Source organism: Cavia porcellus, unplaced genomic scaffold (genome assembly GCF_034190915.1).
Source record: "Cavia porcellus strain 051 isolate PalLab524CR breed Dunkin Hartley unplaced genomic scaffold, mCavPor4.1 scaffold_1, whole genome shotgun sequence".
NCBI lineage: Eukaryota > Metazoa > Chordata > Mammalia > Rodentia > Caviidae > Cavia > Cavia porcellus.
Genome location: NW_026947484.1, coordinates 42,504,024 through 42,528,934, shown reverse-complemented (window position 1 = coordinate 42,528,934; position 24,911 = coordinate 42,504,024). Strand labels below are relative to the sequence as shown.

The 24,911-nt window shown below is 33.7% G+C and overlaps 1 protein-coding gene across 2 annotated transcripts in view; it reads left to right on the top strand.

Annotated features, from left to right (window-relative positions):
• Mdga2 (MAM domain containing glycosylphosphatidylinositol anchor 2) overlaps positions 1 to 24,911 on the top strand; it is an 839,948-nt gene that overhangs the window by 622,072 nt on the left and 192,965 nt on the right. For both annotated transcript variants that reach the window (XM_063247142.1, XM_063247137.1), the window contains exon 9: positions 14,432 to 14,701. In XM_063247142.1, the coding sequence (XP_063103212.1) occupies positions 14,432 to 14,701 (270 nt within the window). The remainder of the gene's footprint in view (positions 1 to 14,431; positions 14,702 to 24,911) is intronic.

Here is a 24,911-nt window from a genome sequence, read left to right as displayed (position 1 = left end):
TTCCTGTTGTACCATTTGTTATTTTGCTGAAAATTTATATGTAAATAACAAATACTTAAATATTATCCTTTATGCTCAAAACCCAAAATATATACTAAATGTGAAAGTATTCTTTAAAGTCATAAGCCATGAGCGAAAATTGAAAATATACCAGCTCTAATCTCATGTTTGGGGGGACAAAATATGCATTTACAGCTCCATATTACCAAATTTAAGACAATATATCAGTTTCTTTTTTGGCCTAAAATCAAAACAATTTCACCAAAATTTTGGGCAATAATTCTGGTTTCCCGCACATGACTTCCATAAAATCTCTAGTTTCAGAAAAAGGTTTTATTTTTGAAAACTTCTATATCTACTGTTTACTACCAATTAATGACCTATATAACTCATCTGATTTGTAAACAATGAATAAACATACTTCACTTTTAACATTAGCCACCTATATTCTTAACCAAAATGCCATGATGATTAACTCTCTAAGCATGCAAATTGGATAGTTATCCTTAACTTCCTGATGTAAAATGCAGCATTTTGGTTATACTTTTGTTAGGGCAATGTTTTTCTAGTTTGGTCTGTTATCAAATATCTTGTATTTTTTGAGTAGTATCATGGTCAGAAATACACTTTCCAAATTTGATTTGTTACTGTGAATTTAGAAAATTAGCTATCTTTGCTTTTGACTTTTAAAGTTAATGTTTCTCTATCCTTGTGGAAAAAAATTTTAATGCCTTGTCATTTGAACCCATTCATAACACTTTAACTCATGCTCCAAGAAAAAAGGCCAAGATTTATAGATGGACTAGTAATAACAAAACAAAAACAAAACAAAACAAAACAGAAAAAAGGACTTTTGAAGAAAAGGTTTGAAAATTGCCTTTCTGAAATATAAAAGTTCTTATTAGTACAATGGCACATATTTGCTTTCCTAGAACTTAGGGCATTAGGGAGATGTACCAGGAATTTAGGATACCCTGCGATGTACAAAAAGTTCAGTGCCAGTCTAAACTACACAGCAAGACTTTGAATGAAAAAGGAAAATAAAGTAAAAGTCCTTGATTTACTTGTCACTTTAGCAGTACGATATAGAACATGAATCATATGATTTTCTTCATAGAAATATTTATATCTTATCCAACATTTTATTTTCTGGATTGGAACCATTGTATTTTTCATACTTATTCAATTCCTCTTTGTTCACATTGTAAATTGTATTGTCTTTCGGAAAGTTTTCACAAGAAATTAACTTATTGCCTCCTAAACATAAAACTAAACATAAAATGTGAGCTCTTCCAATTTATCAAGAGTTGTTTCTGAGATGGCTTCTGAGTCCCTCTGCGTCCTGCGTGGTCGTGAGTCTTCTGATAGACAGATTCACCTTACTCTGCATAAGAGAACAGACTGCATGCTTTCCCCAGTCATTCATTTCTAAATGCTACTTTAAGATGATATTTGAAGGGAATTTTGTTTTATTTTCAGTTGATTTGCTTGTGAAAATGGAATTTTGTAGCATCTGTGAATTTCTAAACATGGCTATGACATCATAATCGATGGGTCAAATTTAAAACATTGCACAATTTAGTCTGCTATCTTTCATTTTCTCTATATTATAAATCAGACAAGAGCCCAAGTTTTGGATATTACAATTTCATTTCCTGAGAAAGATATTCTGCTTCACTGAAATTCCTAGTTCACTCCGAGGTGCAGTTTTAATTGAAATAATCCTTACCATTCACTAAGTTTCTCAGATATTCCTGGAGCAGATGAGTACAAAGGACAAAATAGGTTCAGGTTTTGATGATCTAGTTTCTTCAGATTCTTACATTTAATCTCAAATATTGTTAGAATTTGTTGCTACTATCTTTTAGTATTTACCCCAGCTTGTTGAGATATGAAGACACACAATTAAACACGAGGAGACTTGGAGAGAAATCAGACTTTAATCTTGTACTGATTTCATAAGTATGAATATTTGTATGATTGTTCTTACCAATTTTGTGAGTTTCTCTATCAATTAGACATAGAGTTTATTTGTTTTTCTTGAAAATGCATCAGTCCCTTGCTCAATACATTTAAAGTTTTTACCTTTGCTACAGGTGGAATCTGTGATTCTCCACACTTCCGTAGTGAAACCCCAAACTCATCCTTGATCAACATAACTTGCACTGATCTTTGATCTACCCTGCTTACTAGTTTTAACTTGGTTTATTGTGCTAGGAACTCTGTTAGCTGAAATAGCCTTTTGTCTTTTAGCATACCCTGAATAATATTTAATAGCTTATTTCCACCGCATGTACTTTGAATTCCTATTCATTCTTTTATTCCAAAGCAAGTTGAGGCTTTTCATTAAAGGTTTTGAGTCTGCAAAGTTAAACATTTACTGATTATAGGATTCAGGTTTGGAGATTAGGGTTGTGTTTATTTCTTTATTTTTTCCAGGCTTTATTTTTTAAAAGTGCTAACATATGAACCTTGTATGAGACGTGATAGGATAAATTGCTTTTGTGTCAAGAAATCAGTGTATTACTTCCTTCAATGAGTTTTGCTTAAAAAAAAAAAAAAAAATCCACTGGCTTAGTGAACCATGATGTGTATTTCCATTTTGCAGAAATTTCCTTGTCTCATTACAGTCATGGAGCGGTTTTTTAATCAAGGCAGGACTTCACACCATCACTAAATAGCAAAGCTCTGAATAAGTGATCTTAAGAATATTTGCCAGAAGGTTATGTATTACATATATAAATGTATAAAGATATAGATATAATTTTGGGGGGGAGGTCTTTTTCTTATTTAACAAATTGAGAGAGGGCTTACTTGAAAATTTCAGTTGGATCTATGTTAAATGCAACTTTTCTACAAAAGAACTAAGACATAAATGATGATCAATAGGTACTATATTACTTTTTTAAAAACAACATTTTATTGAGATGATTGATAAAACTGTGTTGGCAAGTATTTCTTGCCATTCATCTTGGATAGTATTAGACAACAGAGCTTGTCAAACTGGGTCACTTACTACTTTTAATGTAGACAGTTGCGTAAGTATTTGGAGTTAGATATAGCTACAATAAACATGAAATCCTTTCCTGGTCAATATTTCTTGACCAATATTGCAGTTTTCTTGGCCAATACGTAAGGAAGCGCAAATAATCTTTCACTGGATACATTATTTTAGTCTAATCAGATATTTTAAATGAATTGAATTTAATCTTCTATGTTTTGTTTTTAAATAAACTTTAGAATTTTCTCTTTTCTAGTTTTTACTTTTTATAGCACATGTTTGCAGTGCACAGTGATTTCATTAACTGTTGAGAGTTGCTCCACCTATAGAACACATTTTGATTCTTTCTACATCCCGTTCCGTATTGCTCTCTCCAACTCTTGGTCCTCTTCTCAGTTGAGAAAGATCAATCTTCAAGTCCCCTATTATCTTTCTTTTCTTTTTCTCTTTAATGCATTTATACTTGGGGTTACTCATGTTTGAAAAGCCGTGTGACATTTAATTTTGTATTTAATCTTGGTTTATTTCACTTGACATTGCAGCCTCAACATTGTCCCACAATCTTGTCCCACAAATACTCAAATTTATCTTCCTTTGGGGGCACTGAATACACACCCCGTTTTCTTTATCCGTTCATCTGTTGGTGAGATAGGCTGCTTCTATGAATTAGCTATTATGAATTGTGCTGCTCTAAATATGGATATGCATGTATCAATACAATATTTCTTTATGTATAAATACCTAGAAGAGGAATAACCAGGTCAAATGGAACTTCTAGCTGAATTTTTAGAGGAATCTCCATAATGATTTCTGTAATGTTTATGTAAATGTACCTTTCCATCCACAATGTAGAAGGTTTCCCTTTTGTCTGAAGCTTGTCCAGAGGTTGTTAATATTTGATTTTTTATGATGGTCATTCTTCCAGGAGTAAGATGGAATCTCAGTGCTGTTTCAATTTTCATTTTTCTAATGGCAGGCTGGGAACTTCTTTTCAAGTATTTATTGGATTCACTCTTAATGTTGTAGATAGGTAGTTCTGAACAAAAGTATGACCACGTGTCCACCATATAGGTATCAAACAGAATATGTTCACTGTCTGAGAAATATTCTGTGGCTTTTATTTCCATTCTTTTTTTCCTATTGACTAGAAACCACTGCTCTTTTCAAGTATCCTTAGATATTCCTTTTCCAGAATGCATTTAAATGTAATCCAACAATATGTAGACTTTTCAGCTTGCCTTTCATTTTGCAATATGTGCTTACCTTTTCTCCATTTCTCTTTCTGTCTTGATAACTCATTTTTTTTTGTGTGTGTGTGCTGAATAGTAGCATTACATTGAATGTACCACAGTTGATTATTCATTCACTTATTGGAGACACATTGGTTGCTTCTGAGTTGTGGGAATTTTAATAAAGCTGCTGTGAACATACATGTGTGGGTGTTTGTGTGAAGATAAATTTTCCAGTCCTTTGGGTAAATATTAATAAAACCAATGGATCATCTGGTTACAGTGTGTAAAGCTTTGTAAGCTATTCTAACATGAGCGTACCCTTTTGCATTCCCATCAGCAATGAATGAAAGTTCCTGTGGCTTCACTTACTCATCAGCATTTGGTGTTGGCAGAGCTCTGGATTTTGACCAGGTGTGAAGTGATATCTCATTGCTGTTTCAATTTGTAGTTCCCTAGTGACAGATAATATGCAACACATTTTTGTATGCTTAGTAGGTGTTCCTTCGGAGGAAGGAACTATTCATTAATTTGTTAAGGTCCTTGGTCCACTATTCAAATCATGTTATCTATTTTTTTGTCACTGAGTTTTGAGAGTTCTTTATATGTGTTTTATAGTTTATAGTATATATCTTGGCAAACATTTTGTCAGTTTGCAGCCTATCTTTCTATTCTTGTGAGTGTCTTTGAACAGAAATGTTTTTTTTTTTTTTAATTAAGTCCAGCTTATCAATTGTTTTTTGCACAGATCATGCCTTTGATTTTGACTAAGAAACTATCAGCAAGCTCTGGATTATCTCACTTTCCTTCTATATTATTTTCTAGGACTCAAGTAATTTTGGAATTTGAATTCATGTAGTTTAGAGCTGGTGCAGAATGTGTGAGATGTTTAAGGGTGCAATGTCTATATTTAGTTACTTTATATTTATGAAAAGAGATCCTTTTTCAAAATTGTAAGGAGTACATAAGGTAATAAGTATGTGAAATGTGTTAACACATTAGAGGAGACAAGCCCTTACATTTTACTCTTTCAACTTTTCATCTGTGTACATTCAGCTAGATCTTATGAACTTTTCAGATTCTTTTTCCAGATACATCCTCTTCCATATCATTTTATAAAGAAAAAAAATTGGATTTATTTTAAATCTCCCAGTAATTTCCTGGAGTTAGCACAGATTTCACAAACTAAAGGGCTCCTTCCCACAAGAATACAACCACTTCAGACATGAGTCATAGATTCATGTTGCCATCTGTACGTTTAACCTATCACCAAAAAAGCCCAAAGTGCCTATGAGTTCCCCTGGCTTTTCCTTAGATAAATTTCTAGAATGCCTCACAGAGCTAAAGAAAACGCTGATTGTATTTATGGATTTATTATTCAAAAAAAAAAAAAAAACTTAGGAAGAGCCAAATGAAAGAGATGCACAGGGCCAGAAATAGGGCTGAGCATGTGGCTCTTCTGTGTCTGTCTGAAGTGTCACTCTTCCAGGTCCTCCCCAAGCTCAGGATGGATGTGTCATCATACACTGAGAGTAGCAATTCAGCTGTTTTTATTGTACAATGAAAAATTTAATTCACCAAAATTAATATTCCAAAGTATAGATTTTCTCCTACAAACTTTGAATTTTTTTAATTAGTCAAAGCACAACTCCTCTAGTCCTTTTAAATTTAGAAAAAGTAGGTAACCAATATTATCTGGGTAGTCTTTGATATGCAAAGCTATTGCTTATAAACAAATGACTCTACTGTGTATATTTTTAGCAGTGTTGTCTCTAATATTTGTTAAATAATGAGGATTGTACTTACCCTGAGGTCCTTCTAAGAGATGGGCATTCTCCTTTTTTTTTGTTCCTGAACTGGGGATTGAACCTCACATTTGCCAGGCAGATTCCTGCACCACTGAGCTAAATCCTCAGCACTACTCTTTTAACAGAATATTTATATTTATCAAATCACACTCTGTTTCATAGTTTAAAAGACCATATTAATATTAGTTAACATTAGTTTTAAGATTTTATTGTATATTTACACATCTTTTATTACTTTTTAAATAAAAAATGTACGGTTTATAGTTTTGGTGCCCATTCGAATCATTATTCTCAGGAAATGAGGGTGAATTGTACTCATACAGAATATTAAAAGAATCCAAGAATTTTGTAGTAATACATATTTGTCTCATGTTCTACTATTTTCATATGTTATTCTTATTACAACTTTATCTGGTTCAGAACACTTTCTAGATATCTTGAACTAGGAGGTATAAAAATAGAAAATGCTAATTGAGAATTAATTTTGAACTCTTGCTACTTAATGGCTTTATTCCAATTTAAGATCTTTATGAATTTAAAATGTTACACTTTGAGCTACAGACATTTAATGTTCTTTCTACACTCATGCACATATAAGACTAATATGTCAATTAATTTACATACAGTACTTTGCTATAGAAACTACAATTTGAATATGGTTTGAAATCTATTAACATTAACAGTTTTTTGTAATTCTTTCATGCTTCACAAAAATATCATTTTCATTTTTCAGTTGTACAAATTTATGAATTTTAAATTATTTTGTGAATAGTCCAATTTTTCATTTTAATGACAACTGTAGTAATCAATAGGTCAAGATTTACGAAGTCTTTTCTGAGAGGAGGAGCTAAAACACTGGTAATTGTTTTTTTCAAACTAACTAACCAGATATCAGTTATTTCTAAGTTCATACATTCTGAGATGACGTTTCTTTTAATCCAAAAATGAGGCACTTATACCCCCAACCTCGAGTCCAAAAATGGGGCAAGACATGTTTTTTAAAAAGCAGCGCTGATTTATTTTATCCTGGACCCCGTGATCCAGTGCAGTTGGAGTTTGCAAAAGCTGTATGTCTCCCTCAAAACTTTTTAGACTTTTTGTAGAAAGCACAGTTTACAAAGTAAGGGGTTATGAGCGTGGATCAGGAAATGAAAGATCCTTGATCTGCTAAGGAATGAGGAAGACCTTTGTTCCCCTTTGCAGAGGACAGAAAAGTCTGGCAGGAATTAACAATCCTTTGTCAATTTAATTTATCACTAAATTTTAGGTAACATCTGTTGTTTGCAGAGGGCAGCAATGGTTAACATATCAATTAGGTCAGATTCCCAGGGATTTACAGTTCTTTACAGAGGGAAGCATTGATTAACATATCAATTAGGTCACCCAGAAAAAATGATGCATACAGAAAGGTATGAAGGCTATATAGGCACATTGGCCATATAATTTAGGCATAACACAAACATAATGAAGTTTTTTTTGCTAGTGTACAGCAACATTGTCTTATTTAAATCCTTACTCTACCACTTTTTAGATGGGAGACATTGCTTAACTTACCTGTTCTTCAGTCTCTCCTGTAATAATAGTTTACCATTACACAAAAAGATAATTTACATGAATTTCTTAACACAATGCCTAATACTAATAATATCCAATGTCAACAAAGGTAATTTAATTTTAATCATTCCTTTAGTTTATATATAAAGAGATAGTACTGAAAACTGAGTAGCAAAATAGATAATTTTGTGAATATTAAATAACTTTTTAACCTAATAAAATACTTGCATTTCTTTACTTCTCTAAAGCCATTTTACTTTTGAGGACTTCATATCTAAGTACATTAGTGCACAATGTTCCATATATTTGATTTTAATATTTTATTTTCTATACTATGAAATATTTCACAAGAAAGTACATTGAATAACCCTATACTTTGAAAAACTGATTCTATCAGAATAGCAAAGTCTATTATAGCACTTGAAGCTTTCTTTTATCATACCCAACATCTTTACACTGAAGTTATTTAACCATAACAGTAAATGTTGATCCTTCTCATTGACATTTTATTTATTTATTTAGGCACCAGAGATCAAACTCAGGACCTCGTGCTTGCCACCACTAGACATTTTAAAGAATGGAATGTTGAGCTCGTTTACAGCCAGTATGCTGAAAGTGAAACTTACACATGAGAGAAATTTTCCATAGATAGTCTTTGTTGTACTAAAATGAGTGCATTGGGTTTCCATCCTCTGGCTTTTTGCAGGTTTAGAAAACTTTGAATCCCAGTATTTGGGGCAGCCTTTTAACTAGAAGTAATCATTAGTTTAATTTAGGAATGCTTTCCATCTCAGACACTGTTAGGCTTTATTAAACTGTGTTTAAGTACTTTTAACCCAAACTGGCAGATATCCTTATAAACCACCAACAATTGAATAAACTAAGCCTTCTAGATATGAACAATTGACATATTCATGTACAGAGAGGATCTAAACAATTTATTCTCTAAAACAGTCCAATAAGCCAATTACATTCAAAGAAAGCTTACAGAAAATAATTCATAGAAAAATACATACGTATTTTAGAATATAACCTTGCTATGTGAGTTTAATTATTTTGCTGCTTGAAAAGAAATGCATAAATAAAAAGTGAAGACAGTTTAAAATATTTTTAGTTTTGTTGCAAATATAAATACAGATTGAGAGCAAATGTGTATGTGCTCAACTAATTTGCAATTGACTCTAGTATCTTTAATCTTCACTCCATATTAACATTTCCAACTCATGGCCACATCTTTGATCCTATGATTGAAAATGTTCCCACCTATGAAATATTAAATTCCAAGAAAACTTTATTTAATGACTACAATGTTCTAACTTCCAGATTTCTGATTCTGAATCTACCCACGTGCCAAGTTTTTAGATTGGGCTAGTAATTCACTGTTTTGACTAACATCCTGTTTAGTCTCCTTTTGAAATTGTTTCCTTCTAGAAACTACTCAGTATGCTATTTAAATTGTGCCTTCTCAGTGTCTTGTCTCTTTGTCCTCGTACCTCATGTTAGTGAATCTCCTTCTTCTCGTGATATTAAAGCATGAATATTTGAGGGAAAACACACATGGTTAAACTGCCTCTTGCTACAAAGTACTCCAATACTGAGACATTTTCCAGAATCACATTTTTAATTTAATGCAATTCTCTAAAAACAACTGAGCCAAGCATTTGAGATGTTGTCCTAGCTAGTCTTTCCTTCAAAATTTTAAAAGATCTCTCTCTCTCTCTCTCTCTCTCTCTCTCTCTCTCTCTCTCTCTCTCTCTGTGTGTGTGTGTGTGTGTGTGTGTGTGTGTGTGTGTGTGTCTCCATCTGTGTTTTAAAAATCTGAGACAGAAGCTCTCAATCATGCCTTAGCCTATCCTGGTCTGGAAGAGTTAAAATGGTTTCACATGTCTGAAACCTTGATGTAAACAGCTTAAAACGTGGGCTTTAGTTTCTCCTTCCTTATATAACCTCACATCCTCGGTGCCTAGTCTCTGCAGCAGGATAACTGGGTTTATTACATAGGATTTCAGGTCTCCTAGAGTTGGTATTTAAAAAAAAAATAGGAAATAACAATGATATTTCTGTTATATTGGTTCAGAAATTGCTGCACCATCACTTCTGATATATTTTGTTTAGTAACTGCTTACAAACCTTATACAGATGTAATAAAGTGGACATATATCTCAGGAGTAAGTAGAGTGAATTTAGACCGCATTCTGAATGTCCTTTATCCTTTCAATCATATATGGACTCAGTTAGTCAATGATTAATAATTTGGCACCAACTATAATGACAGGTCCTCTGATAGATCTATGGGATAGAACAATGAAGAGGAAACTATAAATCCCTTTGTAATAGAGATTGCAGAAGATGTAGCATTATGCTGATTAAAAGCAGCATAAATATTAGGATCCATAAAAAGTAACTACATGGGAGATGCTTTACTAACTAGTCATCAAAGATAGGCTTCCTAAATTACAGGTAAAAATTTAAAAGATAAGTATGAGGCAGTCATTGAAGAGGCAAAGGAAAGAATAGCAGTGGGAGAGAACAGAACCAGTGGTCTGGAGTGTGCTTGGGCTTGTCCTGTGTGCACAGGAAGAAACCTAGTATTTCTGAACCATCACGACCAAGGAAGAATGTTGAGAATATGGCCAGAGCAAGAATTTGTGAGAACTTCTAGGCCTAACTAACAAGCAGCACTGAGGAAATGAAGTGCTTTGAACAAGAAAATATGAGACATTTTCTCATTTAAAAGCATAAACTAAATATAATGCGAATATGTGACTAAATCTAATGGAAAGATGTCATGAGTGAAACTAGACCACATTGGCACATCAGAAAGCCACTGAAGGAGATCTTGTGTAGTCTATGTAACAGATAATGGTAGGGGTAGCAGAGGTGGAGGAAAATGTAGAGCAGCAAATATCAATTTTAAGGTAGAATCAGTAGCAATAACCATCATTTTTTTTTCTCATAGTGTTTTTGAGAAAACAATTGTCATTACTTTTCTCTGTTGTTTTATCCATTTATATGTTACCTAGATTATATATACTTCACAGAAAATACTTTCATTACTGTAATTTTTTGTTTCAAACTTGTCAAAAATAGTTTTGTTTTTAACTGATTTCTTGCTAGTATCTGATATTTTCAATCTGGTTCTTTAAAACAAGTGACTCCTTTAACTTTTGTAGCATCCTTCTTGAATACCTGTATCTCTTTATTTACATATATATCATCTTAGGAGCCTTTTTTTTTAAACTCCAACCTTGTAAGTGATTATATTTAAGAGGAAATCCAAATTTTGTACTTACTTATCTTACTCTAGGCTGTCTCAACAACTCTGTAGCATGCAATCAGCCCTTTAATATGGATTTTAGTCTGATCATTCAACTGGTTATCAGAGACGTGTGTTTTGGAATATATAAGAAGATATTCTGAGGGGCTGGGATTTAGCTCAGTGGCATAAGCGCCTGCCTTGCAAGCAGGCAGTCGTGAGTTCGATCCCTGGTACCAATAAAAAAGAAAAAGAAAAAAAAAAAAAAAAAAAAAAAAGATATTCTGGAAAGCTTTTCAGTGGAAGCAAATGAAAATATTGGAAAGTAGTTTTGTAAATATTATTAACTGTATTAAATATTTATTAATACCTTACCTGATTTATATGCAAGTAATAAAATAGGGCTACTTTTGCCCTGAGTTAATTTATTGACATGAGCAAATTTGAGATTCAGTTTGATGACCTCTGGGCCAAAGGTGCAGAACTCTAAATGTAGCGTATTTGCGTGGAGGTGATCTTCATAGAAGAACCTTGCCCTGAAGCCGACGCTCAAAGGCCTTTATAGCAGTAAAACTCAATGAAACCGAGTCTGCACATTCCAGTCCAAAAGAACACAAGAAACTTCCCAGTTTGAATTTAGCAGGGTGATGACAATGTGGAAATACATATTTGAAATTTTGGTAACAAGCTAGCCATTATATAGATTTTTAACTCAAATTCATTTTATTTGATGGTTCAAATAAGGCTCAAGGCCATGCCTTCAAATTAGTATGATCTTAGACATTAATGACTAAGGCTATACATGCAAATCTCTGGGAAAAGACACAAAATCATCAGCTTCAAAGAATTCCCCAAATACTTTTAAAAGCTCACCAACAAGAAATATCCAAACTGACCAAGAACACACAGAAAAAAAAAATGAATCTGAAGGAAAACCAGTGGGAAATCATCCTTAAAACTTCAGTTTGTATTTTTACACAGCCTAAAACTACTTCATTTAAAGACATAAAAAGAGGAACCTAACTACATTTTCAGGCAATGAGGAACTATTAAAAACATGGCCTAGCAAGTATACAAAATAATTACACTTAAAATTTATAAGTTAAATCTTCATTATTAGAATTAAAAGCACAGTGAATGAGTTTAGCAGATTAGAGTTATAGAAAGAATTTGATGAAATAAATCATCTCAGAATTAATTATTAATAATGCAGCACAGAAAAATGAACAACCAAAAATCTGGACAGAGAATTTAAGATGTGGAAAATATTACAAAGAAAACCATCACCTGACAATTTAAAGAAGGCAACAAAGGTGTTGTTTGAAGGGCTAATGTTGAAAGTTCCCCAAATGTCCCTAGATGACAGGTAACAAATTTAAATCAAGAGATTGAGGAATCTCAACAAATCTCAAAGCTGAAAAGAAAAAGGTACTCTTTTTTAGCCAGGTTCCGGAGGACACAGATCTAACCTATTGACACTCAGCAAATGTCAACAAATTTGAATGATTACACACACACACACACACACACACACACACACATTTCATTCATGTTTTCTGACCACCATTCAGCAAAATAAAAAATAAAGTGCAAAGAGATCATCAAACAGGAACCATAGCTTGAGAAATGAAGACTGCTAATCACTATTCCCACCACGCACGTATGCACAGAAGTAGCCTGACCACCACGCCCTACACTGCCTGCTCTTTTCCTGCTGTCTTCTCGGCGGGCATCACTGTTCACCTCACTGCCTGTGTGTTGCTACGCTGACCCCACCTTAGCTCCGGCTTTCACACTGATGTCATTTTCTCTGCATTTTGTTCCCCCTGTGCATTACAGCATTTTTTATGTATAGTAATAACATTTTGATCATGTAAATATTTTATCTAAAAAAATGGTATTTCCCCAGTACCAAAAGGATAAAATCAAACTGTGTAATGTGGCATGCACAGATACTTGAACGGACTTTAAATTTCTATATCTTTTCCTGTCAAAGTCTCTTGGGGTTTGTGTACCAGTGCACTAATCATTTGTGTTTCTCTGAACATGCCCTCTTCTCTGGCTCCCATTTACCTTTCTGATTGTACACCAACCTGAGCATTTTCTCTGTACCCTGGAAGGCACGGACTGAGTCTCACTTATCTTGCCCGGTCAGTTCTTATAGTGTCTTTCATTGCTTCAGTGTCTACTACCTATAATTGGTTTTCAGATTCTGAAAGCTAGCTTTTTAAATTTCTTTCTTCTCTGTTAAACCATGAATTCCATGATGGCAGAGATTCTTCATTTGTGTACACTAAAAAAAATTCTTAGCATTTTTGGAGAAATGCCTTTAGAATCAAAATTGAGTGATGGATGAATAATATCAGAGTTAAAAGCATAGTTTAAAAATATTTGCTGGAAAAAAAGGATCAGTCAATAGACTGACATTAAGAAAAACCAATATTATATTAAAAAACAGATGGAATGTGAGACTAATACATTATAAAACATGAAATGACACATAAAGAGTATCAGACTAGGCACTTGTAGATTGTAATTCTGAAACCTTTTAGCATCATGAAGTAAGATCCACGGGGTATAGCTGAAGAGTTTTGTTTCTGTTTTTTTTTTTTTTTTTTAAATACCACTCAGCTCACATAGACACACCACACTCACACACACACACACACACACACACACACACACACACGGAGTGAAATGGTGACAGGGACAGTTTTGCACATTTCTCATAATAGAATGAATGAGTCACATGACTAGAGCCTATGAAATAATTTAAATTTATTATGTCTATGAAAGTTGCAGTAATAGTAATTTGTGTACTCTGTTGTATTTTATATAATTTAAGTGGATGTCCCTAAAATATTGGAAATCTTCCTACCCAAATTGAAAGACTAGGTATCTAATGTAGCAAGTTTTAATTACATTAAACAATCCACAGTTATGTTAGCTGAATGAGCCATTGCAGAGTGTTGGAATCACCTCCACCAATGCTATAAATTGGGAAGTTTGTTTAAAGCTTGTACATGGATGTTGTGATTTTCAGCCAAATAAGAGCGAGTCAGCTAACTTAGAAAAGATGTTTATATCAGTGTTTATATAATAGTGCTCATTAATTAATGAGTATCCAGACACCCATGGACTGAGCCTCACAGGGAGTAATTAGAATTCACTGGCTTGAACCAACAATGTTACATATTTCACCTCTCAAGTGAAACCCAGCTTGATCCTGCATGTCACTTTCGGAGCATTATTTAGAGACTGACAGTATAAACAGGCAGGACATTTTTTTTTTTTTTTTTTAGATAGCAGCTAGAAGGAAAAAGATTCAACTTGATTTTAAAACTTACAAATGCTTTAGAAAAGCAATTATAAAGCAGTGAGGCTCACTCACCGCCCACATTCAGAAAATCTCATTTCCCAGATCAAACTGAAATTCCTGGGCCTGAATCTCTCCTACACCCACCTTTTTACTGCCTCCTGATGTCTTGTGTCCATAAAAATAGCTTTTTATAATAAGAACAGCCAATAAGACTGCCTTGTTATACGCCTCAGATCTCATGTGTTTAATACATCTTTTCTACAGATCCGCCCGCTGTGGAACCAGCATTCTTGGAAATTCGTCAAGGGCAGGACCGCAGTGTCACGATGAGCTGCAGGGTCCTGAGAGCCTACCCAATACGGGTGCTGACCTATGAGTGGCGCTTGGGGAATAAGTTACTACGGACCGGTCAGTTCGACTCTCAGGAGTACACGGAGTACCCAGTGAAGAGTCTTTCCAATGAGAACTACGGGGTTTACAACTGCAGCATTATCAATGAAGCTGGAGCTGGGAGATGCAGCTTTCTTGTTACAGGTAGGATTCTAAATGCTTTGGTTTTGCATGTATTTTATAATTTTAGACCAAGGAATCTTAGGCTTATGTCAATGTATGAATGAAATCGTTTTGTCAATCCATGAAATATGCAATGAGCAACTTGACAGATTTAGTTAGAACCTCCGTTAGTTTATTTTCAAGACAAATATCTCTCTCTGTATTTAAAATAGCACCTGTGCCTATAAAATCGCAGGGAATTTTATTTCAATTCATAGGAAACGAGAAATAAGGTGGGTTATTTTGAGTACATCAGTAATAACGTGACAGGTGGTATCTAGCATTATTGAGATCAGGTTGCAATGTAAACAGATGCCTGTTTTGGCAGTATATATATATATATATATATATATATATATATATATATAGAGAGAGAGAGAGAGAGAGAGAGAGAGTCAGAGACAGAGAGTTTGTAGGGCTCCAGAGTGTTTTGATTTGTTGTCATATTTATTTATTTATCATCTCTTTATGTACAATGATTTTCCATTTTGCTTGTGACTTGCTGTATGTTCACAAATATTCCAAGGAAAAGCAACAACATTGTACTAAAAAGCACTGGTATTTTCAATGTCATATTTTAAATGTTCTATTATCTTACCTAATAATTTATATTGTTCTGATCACCTATATACTAAAGTGACAATCTACCTACTATAGTAAATCTGATATTTTTGGGACAGGGGTTAGGGCTTTAGTGAAACAAAATACTCATTTTCATTGTTACATTGTCCTAGCAAAGCTGTAATGTATAAAAGTAAAAGAAACTGAGAATGGTGGTTATCTAAAAAGCAAGTATAAAAAATGATTGAAATATTCCAGATTGAAAATGTCTTCATTAATTATTTGCATTCTTAGTGTTAGCTCTTCCTTGTGGGAAAATTTGCTAAATATGAATTTGCCTTGAAATATTTTGCTTACTCATGTAATATTAGATAAATAAAATATAATTGACTAAGAAAGAACATGAGAGATACCTCTTCTTCTGAATCTTACCTCCCGTTGGTTTCACAGGGCTTCATTTTTTGTTAAGGTTTATTTCAGTGCAAGTCTGTTCTATTTTGATTCTTAGAATAGATTGTTAAAAAGCTAAAGGTTCTTAGGGCAATGATATTTACATGATAATCTAACTCTAATCTCTTACTAAGAAATGTAATTTAACTGGGCATGGTGGCTCACTCTTGTAATCCCAGCACTCAGGAGGCTGAGGCAGCAGGATTGTTGCGAGTTCGAGACAGGCCTAGGCTACAAAGTGAGCTCAAGGCCAGCCTGAACTGCACAGCGAGACCCTGTCTCAAAGAACAAAAAATAAATAAATAAATAAATAAATAAATAAATAAATAAAAGAGAGAGAGAGAAATGTAATTTAAACGACCTGTTTATATTCAAACTTATTTATGCATTATTTTCCAAATCAATAAAAATTTTTTCAAAGGCAATTATTTTTCACATATGAATGCAAATGCAGAATCTTAATGTCATTTCATTCATGCTTTCTCCAAAATTAAAAATAAAATGCTATAAATTTAACACAATGCTTTCTTCAACATTTTGGCCTTATACATTTTTTAATTTTTCACAAGAACACTTTTTTCTAGCTTTTGGCTAGAAAGCCTAGGTGTATGCTGCTTCTGCAAGATTTTCATTTACTTTCTATTATATAAGACAAATTCTATTCTGAACTAGATGACAAGCTGTGATGAGCAGAAACACCAAGCCCCATTCACCCTTCCTAACCCTTGGGGTGCAGCCAGTAGACTCTGATAACTGTAGAAAATAATAAGCCTGTTATAAGTTACCTATATAGGGAGAGGAAATAGCTGAGTGCCTTGTATTAATTTGTTTCCAGTGTATACTTTTCATTCTTCTAGTCAACCTTATTGTTTCAAGATCTTCACATATAATGAAATATTGTTTTAAGAAAGAGAAAAGTAAATGATGGAATCCTAGATACAATACAACGTAAGGGGAGAGTATATATATATTCCATAGAATCTGGTTTCTGGAAAGAACTTTGAATGATTTCCTCCATTAAAATGTATCAACACTAACATTCCTCATTATTTTTTCTCCAAATTCAAATCTCTTTGAAAATAACAGAAGACAGCCAAGGAACAAAAAATATACAAGTATACATATATCCTTCATTTACAAACAGATCTTGGGAAACAGTTTTTCTACTCTCTGAAATATATATTAATGAAGAAATTTATAAAGTTTTATTTTCACACTAAAAACACAAAATCACACCTACCTTCACTCAAAAGTTTTATGGTTACTCAAGTTAAAACTTGATTGCATTGCTCATCTGAATGTACAGCATTTAAATATAAATAGCATCTATGCTTACTTTAGCTTCCGTTAAAGCTCAAAAGTTCAGTCTTGTTTTATTTTTCTTATTGTACATTGTAATATGCATGAAAGCACAAGGGAATAAGAATAGGGTTGAGTTTACTGAGACATTAGAGCAGCTTTGAGGATATTTTCCTGCTAGGCAAGAGAAAAAAGTAAGCAAAGATATCCAGGAAATATAAAAATGCAAGGTAGTAAAAGCCTAGATTTTAGTTCACTGATCATGTAAGTGACTATTGAGTTTAACACTATAAAATACTATATATTTGCACACATTATACTTAGTAATTTTTAAATTTTAGTTTAAAGAGAATAAAACCAAGCAAATAAAACAGAATAACACCAATTAAAACAAACAAGTATAAGTGACACAGGACTTCAAAACAATACAAAGTCAACAATGGTTATTTTAATGCCTCTTGTTGTCTTCCAAATAGCTGCAGATACCTTCAAAAATAATAAATATGAAACAAATAGGACAGAATTGAACCAATAAAAACAAAACAATGAATGCAATAAAGTACTTCAAAACAAAACAATAGTAAATTCAAAATGTCTAACATAATACATCTTAATGTTTTTGAAATAGCTGCCCAGGCCATTTGGCATAACAAAGTCAAACCAAAACAGAATGTAACCTAATCCAACAAAACAGTGAAAATGATACAGGACTTAAAAACAAGATAATAGGGAATTAACAAGGGCTACCACCTTCAGAAGGAGATCCTCAATAGGTGCCACACTGTATACCATGATCCTCTGAATAGATGATCAGACCACTGGCTCTAGACCTGCTGCGTCAGTGAAACACCAAATACAAGCATCAAATTGTGTTTTGCCTAAATAGCTGTCATTGCACCCTGTGTTTCTCTGAATCAGCCGGTTGTTTACAGGGAGTGTGGATGAGGGTTGGCTCTTCCTGTTTTCCGACCTAAGAGCTGGAAGGGTCTGTGGTTTACCCCATCACCACCATGGTGACCCATGCATGGCTCCGGTTCACTGGTTCACAGGGAGGGCTTGTTTCTTGGAGAATTCTTGTTCCCTTCTGAGACTGCTTTTTTCCTATATTTAGTAATCTTTGAAGTAAAGTAATAGCAGTTTTCTTTTGGTTAAGTAAGCTTAGCTTACTTAAGCTATCATAGGAACCCTGAAGCATTTGTCACTTTTTCCTTTGGGGAATTTTACAAATTCTAGTGAATAATGTAGCATATTATTAGAATAAATCCATTTATAAATATGAATTTGCAAATACTTATCTACACATATATTTATATGTTGACAGGCAGATATAAATATTTGTTTTAATATATATTTGGGTTCTGTTATAACAGATAATTCAACTGGAAAATGAATTTCACATCGTGACATTTTTAGAAGGATCCAGTGTTCACCTAAAAAATTCTTGAATACTTTAAAACACGTAGGTTTATTCTTTCATGAATATCATTCTGTGTTATATCTGGGCACATAGCTTCATCCAGAACAAAAAGTCCATAGCAAATCTGGAACAATTACAATAAATAGCTAGGAAGTTGGACACTGTCAAGATCTTGGCTTCAGATTTCTGGCCTTGAAACTTTAGGAGAATCAATTTGTTTTTAAAGACCATCTACTTTGTAGTAAATTTTTATGTTGATCTATGTTAATTAATACGTATTATGACTTAGTGCTTCAATGAGTCCTTTCTTTAAATTGCCACCAACTGTATAGACATACTTTCCCAAGTACCCTTACCTTGTCACCCTCGCAGGCCAGCCTCCTGGGCCAAAGAGACACAGCTTTGCAGAGCCTGGCAAAGCTAGAATCCACATTTGTTATTTCTGAAGAGCTAATTTCACCAAATTGATGGTGTCAGAAGGTAGACTTCAGTTCGGTGACCAACCTGCGACATTTTCATGACCAGCTGCAGTATTAACTTGCTCAGTATTATGTGTCAGTTTAAGATATCCATTGGCAGAAATCTCAAGTGGTGTTCAGTATAGAAATCGTATGCCAGCTACTCATTGGAGACAAACAGTCTCCAGGGGCTTGCTTATGTAGGAAACTAGATGCTGATTCATGAGTAGATTCCATCCATACTACCAGAAATAATAAAGTTGTCTTTTTATTCTTCATTTAAATGAGTACCAGGCTATTTGAAATACAATGCAAGACTAAGTGATAAAGTTTTAAATTGTCTTTGTCTTTCAGATTTTTCTAATTGGTATTCCCAAGTATTTAGCAATCAAGATGTTAACTAGTGTTCTAAATATTCCAATTATGTTTGCAATAATGAATTTTTCCCCTCTCTTTTCTTTAACAAACAATTTTTGGTAATAGGTTTCTGTTCAGATGTTTGCTTGTGACAGAATTATAACAAGTTAGACAAAATGAATTAAGATGAAAAATGAATATTTTCCTGTTTAGCTTTTTAATTAGTTGCTTCAGTAAAATATAGAAACTATCATATAGCAATTTAACCTAGATTTATAATAGACTGTAGGTCAAGGAAATAAGTCTAAAATAAAATATCTATCAGTGTTCCCTATAGAGCCTATGAAGTAAAAGTAGAATGCTCTTATCACTTCCAGAAAGTCTCCATATACAGTTACAACATTTAGGAATCTGGTCAACAGAGTGATTTATGGGTTTTTAAAGTGAAAAATATTGAATGATACCTTTTCCAAAAGGTAACAGTAATATTTATTCTATACATTTTTATTGAATACACAAGAAATTATAAAACAATTATACATAGTAGATTTTCAAATGATGATTTTTTTTTTTTTTTTTTTGTCTTTTTCTTTTTTACCGGTACCAGGGATCGAACTCACAACCACCTGCTTGCAAGGCAGGCGCTTATGCTGCTAAGCTAAATCCCCAGCCCCAAATGATGAAATTTTTATAATCAGGAAAATATTTGACAGCTATGACTGTATCTGCTAAGTGTGAGGTTAAAAATAGAACGATGACTCTCTTTCAAAAACCTTGCCCGCGTTGTATTAGCATAACATGTTGAAACTATTTTTATTCCAGTTGACATTTCTAGACCTTACATTGTCTTCAGGAATAGATATCAGTCTTTCATCCAATCTTTGAGTTTTCAACTTCTTTCTCTTTTAGGCTGTTTTCCATATTCCTGGGTTTTATTTTCCTAGATCTTTCTTACACATAAGTTAGAAACATTCATGCTTGTGTGGCCTGTCAGATGATATGCAAATGTTTCACTGTAGTATCTGTTCAGATCTTTCATCCATATCCCAGTAAAAATGTGTAGTAGTATTTCTCCCTTGATTTTACCAGTGATGCAAGACAAAATTCACATTAGACTGTGCTGCCTTCCCCAAATCTTTACATATTTTCAGAGCTCTGCGTCTTTGATCTGTGTTGGCATGGTATTTTGCTTTGAAATGTAGCTCTTTGTGCATTTTTATTATTGAGTATGGTGATTTTTGTGCATGACTTTTACTGAGGTTTTGTTGATCTGTGTTTTTCAGCAAGGAACAACTGTGCTAAATTATTTTAACATTATCAAATCAAATAGAGATGCCAATATTTTTAGAGTAACCAAAAGTATTAATAAACTCCAATGTTTTTTAGCAGAGTATTTTATTTTATTTTATTTTATTTTATTTTATTTTATTTTATTTTATTTTATTGGTACTGGGGATCAAATTCACAACTGCATGCTTGCAAGGCAGGTTTCTTATGCTGCTCAGCTAAATCTCTAGCCCCAAAACTCCAGGTTTTAAGTGATATAGAAAATTACTCAGTCTTGATGTGTTATTTCTAAAACTAATACAGTGGTTGTACTTTGGCATTAAGGCCTCTTCCATTGCTCAATTATTAGCAGTAGCTGGTATTACTCAGAGCACTAATGACTACTAATTGATAATAGTACTAATGGACACTTAAGGTCCAATCATTACTTCCTCATTTGATAAAAAAGTGAGATCAGATTCTCTCTTTTTGAGGATGTTTTCAATAATTTTACAGTGTATCTGCTTGTATCTCACTAGAAATAGCTGAATTATGTTGCTTTTCCTGCCATAAAATGTTGAAAGTATAGATTTCATTATAAAAATATTAAATCATGTCATATATGAAAGTATTTTAATGACATTCCATTGAGATTGTCAAAGAAAACAACTTGGATCTATTGCTTTATCTCTGGAAAAATCATACCCTTACTGATTGTCAGACTAATTTTTAAAGAGCCATGAACTTTTAAAGTAAGATTAATTTTAAGAAATAAGATAAGAGATTTTATCTCACCATCTAAGAGGTTTATTGATAAGCACAATCCAATGGAGGGAAATATGTAGTATGTTATTTCTGCATCAAATTACTAGAAATTCAATAGCTTAATGTGAGATAAATTTTTATCTCACAGTTTTTGTTTATGAGTGGTGTATCCATGATTTAGAAAGATCCTCAGTTCTGGATCTCATAGTACTGCAAACAGAAGGTGAGGTGGGGAATGCTCTGTCTGTAGCCACAGTTAAAGAAGAATCTCTCCCAAACTTATTCGGGTTATTACTCTAGTTTTCTTGGGGTTATATCCAAGATGATCAGGGCATTTGCTGACTGCTGGTTAAGAGGTATTTTTAGGTTGTGGAAGAAAGCCTACAAAGCCTAGAAGCCATCTGTAACATAGACTTCCTCCAAATTGAGTACTTACTGCACCAAGCTACTGAGAAGACTGCAGTTCCAGCAGACTACAGTAGAGTCTCATGATGTTACATGATCCCAGAAATGATACCCCTTCATCTCTGCTAGATTCTATTTGTTAAAAAGAAAAACAAATCATGCATTTCTCACATACTCCATGGGAAGAAACTACATAAAGACATCAAAACCAGAAGATAAACGTTGGGAATTAGTTACAGTCTGGTGGTCCTGATTATCAACATTTCAGGCCACTAAGAATGCTTCCCACCACACATGGAAGAGATGGATATGTCTATTGCATTGTTTAACTGAAAAAAAAAAAATCCTTGATAGTATAAATTTAATCCATTTTTATAACCTCAGAAAATAGGGTTTTACCAAGCAAAGATTTTGCCTGTAGCTATTAATTCTGACTTGGTTTTGAAATGTTTGTTCTCAGATTGTGCTTCTTGTATCTTCCTTTGGCTATTACAATGCAGTATTAACACTGACATATTGGGACTACTACTTTCTCTGTGTTCAATATCAGCAAATTAGAAACATAGCAGAAGCTTGATCTTAGAAATTAAATAAGGCCAGGGTGAGACATTTTTGCTAAAAGGTGTGGATGTTCTTTTACCCAGTAAATGTGATGAAATTCAGAGTGACTGGATCTGTGATAGTGGGTAACCCTACATGCACATTTCTTAATCTTGACGAATAAAGGGGAAAAATGACAATAAAAGCAATTTTGACTCCATATCAAAATAAACTCTTTTATTCTTGATTCTTTTTCTAATTTTGCATTGAATTAACAGGAACCCAATAGAAAATGTTTTATTGGATGATGAAACAGATTAGTAGGTCCCAATGTTTCTGATGAACTTCAGTTATATTAGAAAATAACCTTAAGCGGAAACTTCCTATTGTTTTCCAGCAAATCTCAGTGTGTAGTGTTCTCCAAAGTACTGTGTATGCAGAAGAAACGGACTTCCCCTTCTTTGACATATTAACAGAAGGTCCAAAGGTAAAGAATAAAATACTTAAAGCCCTTTTTGATATATCTCAGTGATTCTCTTAAGAGTGGTTCTAAAAACATTTTTAGATAAGCTTGGTTAAAAAAAAAAATTGTGAGTCCATACAGATTTTGAAAAAATAGTGATACAAATCCAAGTAATTAAGCAAGTCAGTTCTGTTAGCTAGAAAAAGTTACTGAAATACATTCTTACATAGTAGTTCTCAGTTTATACAATAATTTGAACAGGTTTTACTTTCTCTCAAGTAAATAGATCATGAGTGATCTGTGCCTCATACAATGCTTGATGTCCCAGTTAACTGCTTTTCATCACAGAGATTTGATAGCTTCTTATCATTCATTTTCATTAAAAAAATGTATAACTTCTCCAGTGAAGGGCTCAGGACAGTGCTTCAAAAGTCTTTTACTTAACTCTTTAAAATAGGTATTTAATGTCAAAGATCATTTAATAATTTGGGTTCACTAACTATGGATAGTTTAAAATATAGAGAAAATAAGACAAATTGTTTCCATCTGAGATACTCATTTTAAATAACATTTCTAATAGACCAGATAGAGAGACAATTTTTTTGTAAAGTCTAAAGAATATGTTGAGGATAAAAATTCATTAAACTGGGAAAAAATAAAGAAGGTTTGAAACAGTTAAACATTAATGTCTAAAAATTTGTTTCCAGTACAGGGAAAAGAGGGAGTAAGAGAGAGAGAGAGAGAGAGAGAGAGAGAGAGAGAGAGAGAGAGAGAGAGAGAGAGAGAGAGAGAGAGAGAGAGAGAGAGAGAGAGAGAGAGAGAGAAAGAATAATCCCCTAAAAGGTCGAGCTTCGGATGAAGATGGTAGATCTCAAGAGATGCGATGAGTAATCAATACACATGTAAGTATTTGGCTGTAGGAAATAAAAGTCACACACGGGCCAGTCTAAGAGAGAACTTTGGATTAAGGGCAGGTTTTCCCTCTCTGTATTATACCACTCATTGTGTGACATTCCAGAGGGCAGGAAGCGTGGACTCATAAACACTGAGGGGGAAATAGAAACAGAGCTTGGCTGGAATGGATGGTGCTCAGCAATAAGGGCAGGTGAGTCCGCGCTCTTGCACACGCACACCTGCAAGGTAAGTGTCTGCTCTCAAGGATCAGGCTGCTCTAGCAAAAGGCCACGAAGGAGTTCAGGTATTAGAAACTGTGGATGCTGATGGAGAAAATTCCTGAAGGATGAAAGGTAGCCTGATGGAGCCGGTGCTGCAAACTGATATCTGTCCTGAGGCACTTTCCCCTTTACTGGAGGAGTCCAAGCCAGGGCTTTCCTTGCTCTTACAGGCCGGGGTAGCCAAGGCAGAAACAAAGGACACAAGTCAGCACCAAAGCTATTGCAAAAGAAAGAAGACAAATGGAAAAATCTATTCCACCTTAAATAGGAGCGCTAAAAAACAGAGAAATAAAGAGTTTGAAATAAACCACATTTTATCCTAAAGAAAGCAGAGAAGGGAAGAAATAACACAGAAGAAGATGATGAAGAAGAAGATGAAGAAGACGAAGAGTAGAAGAATTAAAAGAAGAAGAAGAAGAAGAGGAAGAAGAAGAAGAAGAAGAAGAGGAAGAAGAGAGAAAACAGTGAAAGAAAAGCCAATACATGATGAGTACAAAAAATAATTGTCAAAATAATTAAAAGGCTAAGTTGTGCAATGAGCACAGTCTCAAAAGAAGACAGGAGGCTGGAGCACTGGCTGAGGAGCCCGCCCTGTGAAGAACACACATATTCTAAAGTGATTTTAAGAAGCACATTTCTGCTACAGGAGTACCAGGTGAGGTTGGGAAGTGGAGCTCTGCTGCACAGCGCCTGCCTTGCAAGCGCGAGGTCCTGAGCTCGATTCCAGGGACACCACTCCCCAGAAAGAGGAATACCAGATTAAGAGATCAAACATAGAAATAAAACTGAAGAAAATAATAACACAATGTTTTTTATATTAAGAAATGATGAGGTTTCAAGGTGAAAAGTTCATTGGAATGACAGCTATTTTAGGAGGAAAAGAGCTTATGTGTTCTAAGAAATTTCAATGAAATTTAGAAATATCAAGAGCAAAAATATCTTAAAACTTTTCATAAACATAAAGCAAATCATTTATTTTGGATTTAGAGTTATACTGATATTAGATTGCGTGCAATCCAGTATGATGACAGATAAT